General features: G+C 42.8%; 1 protein-coding gene and 1 long non-coding RNA gene across 2 annotated transcripts in view; both read right to left on the bottom strand.

The window, feature by feature from the left end:
- The window catches only part of LOC119425536, a gene marked incomplete at its 3' end in the record, with an annotated part of 20468 nt that extends 17802 nt beyond the window's left edge, over nt 1-2666 (bottom strand). The window contains 3 exon segments of the mRNA XM_037693062.1: nt 1335-1421; nt 1669-1746; nt 1820-2666. Of these exon segments, the coding sequence (XP_037548990.1) occupies nt 1335-1421; nt 1669-1746; nt 1820-2666 (1012 nt within the window).
- A 911-nt stretch (nt 2667-3577) lies between these two features.
- On the bottom strand, nt 3578-5549 carry LOC119425731. Its single transcript, XR_005187578.1, has 4 exons — nt 5438-5549; nt 5145-5337; nt 4952-5035; nt 3578-3626 (listed from the first exon to the last, which is right to left on the bottom strand). It is a non-coding gene; the product is annotated as an uncharacterized LOC119425731 (long non-coding RNA).
- Nucleotides 5550-7997: the final 2448 nt, after the last annotated feature.

Below are 7997 nucleotides of genomic sequence, written 5' to 3' on the forward strand. Positions count from 1 at the left end.
CTCCCCACCATCACAGACATCTACACCTCCAGATGCAGGAAGAGGGCCACCTGCATCATGAAGGACCCCACCCACCCAGCACACACACTTTTTGCCCCACTCCCCTCAGGAAGGAGGTTAAGGAGCATTAAGTGTAGAACCACTAGACTGAGGAACAGCTTCTACCCTGAGGCTGTTAGACTCATGAATCTCTAACTAGAATAATCACTGTGAAAAACCATATCATGTTGTTGCTGATCTGTTTCATGTTGCTGCTGATCTGTTTCAATGTTGATGTGTTCATGCGTGCACATCTGCTCACAGACTCATGTTCATGTTTGTGCTGATGTTCAATGTTTTATGTTATGAGTGCTTAGTGTATATTTAGTTGATGTTTTTCTTAGTTCATATCTTAGATGTTGTTACTGTTTTTCTTATACATTTTATTGTTGGATGTAACTGGGACCCTGTGTACATAATTTCGCTCCACCACATGTACCACATGAGGTGCGAATGACAATAAAGAAACTCTGACTCTGACTCTGATACCCAAGTAGTACCCATCTTGATCAACATCACACCCAAGTAGTACCCATCTTGATCATCATACCCAAGTAGTACCCATCTTGATCAACATCATACCCAAGTAGTACCCATCTTGATCAACATCATACCCAAGTCGTACCCACCTTGATCAACATCATACTCAAGTAGTACCCATCTTGATCAACATCATACCCAAGTAGTACCCACCTTGATCAACATCATACTCAAGTAGTACCCATCTTGATCAACATCATACTCAAGTCGTACCCATCTTGATCAACATCATACTCAAGTAGTACCCATCTTGATCAACATCATACCCAAGTAGTACCCATCTTGATCAACATCATACCCACATAGTATCCACCTTGATCAACATTGTACCCACTTCAACCCACATTGCACTTGTTTCGATTGCTGAGTGTTCATTTGGTACCCCACTTGGCAGCTGACCAAACACTGATGTTTTATTCTACAGGAGTATTTTTTTAAATGTCTGGCTAAAAGCACCACCTGAGTCGAGTAGATCTGGATACTCTACCACATGAATAGGTAAGTGATTTTTTTTTTTATCAGAAAAACTCAGTTTATTGAACTTTGTTTTATTACTTAATACAATGTGAGATTATTTAAAAAAGATTATATAAAAAATACAAGGTGGCTATGAGCTTTCAGTTGCTCAGAATTAAAGTCAGTGTTATGTTTGCCAACTTTCACAAAATGTGATTTGATTTTTGGAAAGAAGATCATTCTGGTTCTAACATGAGCACATCTTGTTAGGAGGTTAACGGACACAACAAACCACAAACCTTGAACGGAGTCAAACTTCTCCTGGAGAAACGGTTTGTCTTTCTGAGTCTTTATGTGCTCCCGTGCATCCTCTACAGAAATCCGTTCTACATTAAAAAAAAAATACATAAAAACATTACCAAAAACCCTGAAATCACAGATTAACTCAGTGTCGGTTAAAAAAAAGTCAAATCTTTCCACCTGTCAGTAAAGTTTGTGGTAAATTTAATCGTTCTGCACCAAACGTCCAACCTGAAGCGGTCAGGCTTCACATATGCTGATGATGTCTATGTATTCATCATAAAGCTAATGCGTTGTATTATCTGGTTTTATAATGATCAAGTCTCAACGTACCACTCTGCTGAAGTACGTTTGATTTATTGACCTCTGCAGCCTCTTTACCACTCTGCTCCACATCAGGCTCCAGTTCATCTGCAACAAAACAAAAAGTTTAGAGAACTTGTTTTTAGCGACCTGACAGATGAGTGTCATGAAGGAAACTCACCTTCAATCTCCACCTCCTCCAGAGAGTTCCCTTCAGATCTTTCCAAAGAACCCCTCTCCATCGCCACAAGCAGCTTAGCGATCTTTGCGAGTTCAACCACCGCCTGCGGTAATCGGTAATACTCCCGGTCGGCGCGGATGTTGTGGCCGAGCAGCTTGGCCAGGTGCTCGAGCTCGTCATTCTCCAGGTTGAGAATCTGGAAGATTCTTGCGATGTACTTGAGATGATGTTCCAGCCTGAGATGCTCAGGGTTCTTTGCGTTACACAAACCTGAAAACGACTTGATGCAGTGGCCTCCGTGGAAGTGGCTGGTAGGAGAGGAATTCGGCTTTGCAAACAAGAAAGGGTTGTCCTTGTGCACGCCACAGGCTAGCCTCTTGCTAATCAGCAGCGTTAACGCACTGACGAGTTGAGAGGTCAACAGAACAGAAACATTTTGTCTGCTTTTGCTCAGAATATTAATCTTGATAAAGTGTTTGGATAAGATTTGGGTGGAGCTGTCCCTCTCTTGAAAAGCCTTCAGGGTCATATTAGAAACATCTGCAGTACATTTGCTAAAAACGGACGTCTGCGTGATCGTCACCCTGGAGAGAGCCGTGTAGACCTGCGAGTTTTCACTCGTCTTCAGGCTCTCGGTGGCAGAAGCCGATAACGCCTCCAGGTATTTGTAGAACGTCTGTGCATCCTGCGTGAATGGTATCGTAGACGGGCTGCTCACATTCTGTCCACCTGACGGCACGTCGGCCGTTTCAGAGACGTGTCCACTCCACTCTTTGTCACAGTTTTCTATGAACGTTCTTGCATGGCTCTTCATCGCTTCACTGCTTTCACTGTCGATGAGGACCATGTTGCCAATTCTTTTCAGCAAATTACCCAATCTGAGTTTAAGGCCTTGGTGTAGGTACACCTGTTGTAGTTTATTAAAACCCACAATGTGTTTCACGCAGCTGACGACCTTTTGGAAGTTATTGGGTTTGATAGCATCTTCAAAGCTAAAAACCATCTTCTTATGCAGTTTTAACAAAAACCTCCCCATGTCCCTCAGCTTCTGCTGGACGCTCTCCTGCTTGTTTGGATTATTTTCATACTTCTGGATCAAATGTTTCGCCATCTGCACCAGAACGTAATCATTTTGAATCACAAGTGGAATCCCGTCTTGACGCATGGAGGAAAGCATCTTCTTCACATCCAGAGGAACTTCATGATCAACACCATCTAAGCCGTTCCCAGACGTTGAAGGCTCGGATTGTTTCTTGGTGCAGGTGCGAATGTGCCTCCACAGATCCAAACATTTGTAAAAGCCTTTACAGTACGGGCAGGACTTGTATATTGAGGAGTCAACGTTTGTTTCTGTTCGTCTTTTTACTTTCAACGCTCCGACGTTGGTCTTCAGCACCTGCTTGTTGTGTTGGTAATTACCTTTGTTCCTGAATATGCCAAAAAGCCTTTTGCGTTCAGCAGATTGTTCAGGAAAAGAAAGGGCCTCAGCGATGACGGGCTCTTCGTCTGCATGCTTTTTGAGATGACGAGCGATTTTAATCATTCCTTTCCCACAAACGTAACAATAGTTTAGTTTGGTGAAAGACGACTCTTCGTTGGAAGACACTCTCTTGCGCTTTAACCCGCCGGTTTTATTTGAGTCACGTTTATCTGGAAACGCTTCCTCCGACGGCCGAACAAACGTTTTTGTCTTCTCTCGAGAAGAACACGGCTCTGTAATCTGCGAACGGTTCCGAAAACGACCACGACTCGGTTCTTCACCGTCAGAGCACGACTGGTCACAGTAAGAATCTGCAGCAGTTTTCATCTGAAAACAAGAGACACAAATAATTAAATTAAAAAAATAAAGAACGTTTTAGAGTCTTACATTCTAGAAGAACAAGATCTTTACCAGGTTGATTCAAAACTAACCTTAAGTGGACAAAAACAACAGATTCCATTATTTATTGAACAAAGCGTTAAAGCTGAGAGTGAAAGGTCTCCAGACGGTCCAGAAGAAGCAGAACCTCCTTCAGCTGTAAGACCTCAGTGGTTTTCTGTTCCAGTCTCTCTCGTGGTTTTGGAGTTTTGACCCACTCTTCTTTACAACGTTGCTTTAGTTCATGGAGGTTTCTGCTCAGCTCTCTGATGGCCACAGCATTTCAGTCAGGCTGAGGTTCTGGACACTGACTGGACCGTTGCAGCACCCTGGTTCTGTTCTTTCTGACCCGTTCTGTTGTAGACCAGCTGCTGTGTTCTGGATCATGATCCAGATGGACCCAGTTTGGTCCAAGCTTCAGCTGTTGGACAGATGGGCTCACATCGGACTCCAGAACCCTTTCGGTCTACAGGAGTTCTGGTCCACTCACTGACTGACAGGAGCCCGAACCATCAGACCTCCACCACCGTGCTGACAGCTGGGCGGAGCCGTTTGCTGCAGTGCATTCTGGGTAAACATCTGTCCTCTGGCCTGGTTTTCATTCAGATGAAACTTTCCAAACCTGCGTTGTTTTTTAGAGAGGATGCCATGACCCTTGACCCGCTAAGTGAGGCGGAGCTCGTTCCTCTGAGCACTGCACGGTCTGACCTTCAGGGTGAATTTGCTGCCACTCCTGTAAACATTATCAGAAGTCTTAAATGTTTTCTACGTGTGAATGATCCTTCTCTCTGTTGAGCGATGAACTCCAAATGACCTTTGACCCTTCCCAGATTGATGGACAACAACTTTTCTAAAATCATTGCTGATGTCTTTCTGCCTTGGTGTTGATAAAACATCTTTTTGCTCCAGAGCAGCAAAACCTCCTAATGATGATCAGTTAACCAGCAGCTCCTAGCTGACCCTGAACCTCTGAGATCCTGTGGAGCAGGACCAGGACCAGCAGCGAGGCTGGAACCAGTACCGGTGACTCGATAGAATCAGTTCACTTGAGCTTAGACTTGAATCAATTTGGAACCTGGTAAAGAGGTTAAAAAAAAAACTGCAACTGAACGAAGATGTGGTTTATTTTCTCCATGAATGCATTTTTTTTTTCTGTTTGGGAAAATAAACACGCTGAAAAAGAAAAACGTATAATTGTATAACCGACCATAAAACCTCAGCTGTGCATCGGGTGCTGATCGAGACCGTTAAAGTTTACAATGACGCTCACAAACCTTTTTTCTTTTCCTCGGCGTTGATGTCAGCGGTTTAGAGCTCGCCTTTGAAGAGGTTGATCCAAAGTGAAACTCCCGTGACTGCTGTACGGGGGAGAAACACACGTTCAACGTTTCATATAAACTGTCATTATAACACATAAAAACAAGCAGCTCGATTAACATTTTAATTAAAATCAAAGTTCTTGTTTACATCAGAGCGCCACGGGTAACTGGAATCTCCGTAGTTGAACGTTATCTCCTCGCCGGGGGAGATTTTCTTCGATGCAAACAGGCACAAGTGAGGCCTCCCCTCATAAACAACCTTCCTCATCTCACAGTTTGGACGGAGGTGGTCATCGTTCACCAATCTGCCGAGGGAGTTGTCCTCGTTTGAAGCATCAACGCTGCAGGAGAAACGTCACAACGTAAGTGCACGTTCCTACAGCCGGTTTGACGAGTCAAAATAAAAAAGGGTCTTAGTTCATAAAAATTAGAAAAACGTACCACCATCGTTCTCCTTTCCACGAAAACTTGTAAATAAAACCTTTTAAAACAGCTCCACGCCTCGTAGAGCTCGGTCCTCGTGAAAAGATGTTCCCTCGATATTCAACAACAAACGTAGACGGTTCAATGGTTTCATTCGTGCACAAGCCTCTTCCTAGTGAAGGAGGAACAAAAACTTTAAATATCCGGTAAACAGCTGATTGATTGATCAGTTATTTTTAGCTGATGCTAATCTGAACGTCCACAAAAATGATAAACTCAAGCTGTACCGTATTTTCCACATTACAAGTCACTTTTTTTGACGCCCTGCGACTGACAGGCCAAAGCACCATATTTATGGATTTCTCCCATATTTAGAAACCTTTTTTTTTTTAGCTGAGATCAGACCGTTTTCATTCATTCTGACTGAAAAAAACTGAGCAGTACCACTTTCAGCCACTTGGTGGCAGCAGAGTAATAATTTATGGCATACCATTGTATCATGTAATAAGTAAATGTGGCTATAATGACAAATCCAAACAAGTTCAAGACAAAAACAACTGGACGTTATCTATTATATACTTAGTTGTTTTTTTTCTTGAACTTTTTTGAATGTACTGGATCCTGGATGACTGAGAATCTTCACCAGCTATTAATGACACAATCGGCCTGCCATAGGTGCCACCTTCATTCTGCTCGCTGATCGGACCGACAGTCAAATCAGCTGCACCGCCGCGGCGAAATTCAGCTGATTTGACCATTAAAGTGCATTTATTAAGCAGATGTTAGACTGACACACCTTTGCTATAATTTAGAGCAAACAAATACTTGTTTAGGTGCTTTTCTTGTTAAATTTCGAAGAAACGAGCCGCGTTCCTCCTCCTTTTTTCCGCCCTCTGCGCGTTCATGGAGCACCGAGGCTGCAAAACTATTATTCAAATTCAGCTGATTTGACCATTAAAGTGCATTTATTAAGCAAATATTAGACTGAGACACACATTTACTATAATTTTGAGCAAACAATTGTTTTTAAGCGTTCATCTTGTTAAATTTGCACAGCGACTCGTCGCGTGCACGTGTTTCCTTCCACATATCGGCTTTTGAAATACAACCAGTTTGACCATCAACGTGCATTTATTAAAGAAAAGTTAGACCGAGACACAACTTTCCTATAATTTCACGCAGCAAATAATTGTTTTTAAGTGCTAATCTTCTTGTTAAAGTCCTCCCGTGCACGCTCTCGTGGCCACCATTTGGCTGCCAATTGATTTCTGGCACAACACCGGCCACATTTCCGGGTTGTCAGCGGTGACGCGTAATAGATGTGACGTTTGCAGCGAAGCGACATATTTATGTATTTTTCCACTTTATTAGACAAATCTGGACTGATGGGACTTATAGGAGGAGCAACGTGTACGGCAGAAAATACGGTACTTAATAAACAAATCAGTCTCACGTCCCATCCTGCTAGAATTGACTAAATGCAGGTATTTATTGCCCGAGATCAAATCCAAACTATGTTTGTGTCATTCTGCGATAAATAAATCTAAATAAAATTGACGTTTGTGTCCTGAATAGCTCGTGCTGCTCAGAAACACAGAAATTACACAATGAGGTAAAAAACTGTGCAGACACTTTAAAAACAAGAACATTTGATGAATTCTGGCATGCGGTGTGAATTTAAGTTTCTGATCCAGTAGAAGTGGAGACAGAATCAGTGCACACAGAATCTGAAACCACTGACCGAGGTTACGTTCACAGAACAGCTACATTTACTGAGGCAAAACGTATCACTCATGTCTTATACATTTAACTGCAGCCGTGTTCCAACACAACACTTTCTTGTATCGTGGTAACAAATGAAAAATATATATTTAATTACAACAAGCTTTACAAGAAAGGCAACTCTTACGTTTAGAGGCGTCTATAAATCTTTCTGCCAGGAAGAGTTTGTCTCTGCGAGCAGCAATGTGCTTCAGGGCATCTTCCCGAGGACTCAGATCCATTTCCTGTTCACTCATGGCTGCAGGAACCCAAATTAAAACCTGTGATTTGTAAACCAGCAGAGCACACACAATCACAAATCTCACTCATAACCAGAGAATCAGACACGCAGACAAAACCTTAAAGTATTTAGAAAACTTTCATATCATTTTAAGATGCCCTGACGCTGCTCAGTAATCCAGGTAGAAGAATCTAACCAGGCTGAGCCAGGTCCTCTGGACGGTTTCCTTTTGTTGAGACGTTTCGTCCTTTATCCAAAGACTCGGTCAGTCTGAGACCTGCAGCGTCTTACAAACACCTCGTCACAGTGGATCAACCAGTTTGTTGCAGACAGCCAGAACCAGCTGTTCACGTTAAAAGGAGGACCATCAGCCTGACAATGGCTCGTTCGAGCCCTAACAAATAGTTGTCGGTGCCTGATGGCTGCTTGTTATTGTTGTGAGAAAAAAAACAACTGTAACGCCACTTTGATTGGTGATATGTGCTGCTGATTATCCATGCTGCTGATCTCATGCTGCTGACTATCCATACTGCTGATTTCATGCTGCTGACTATCCATACTGCTGATTTCATGCTG

This window comes from Nematolebias whitei, chromosome 19 (assembly GCF_014905685.2).
Source record: "Nematolebias whitei isolate Nwh7 chromosome 19, NemWhi1, whole genome shotgun sequence".
NCBI classification, from domain to species: Eukaryota; Metazoa; Chordata; class Actinopteri; order Cyprinodontiformes; family Rivulidae; genus Nematolebias; species Nematolebias whitei.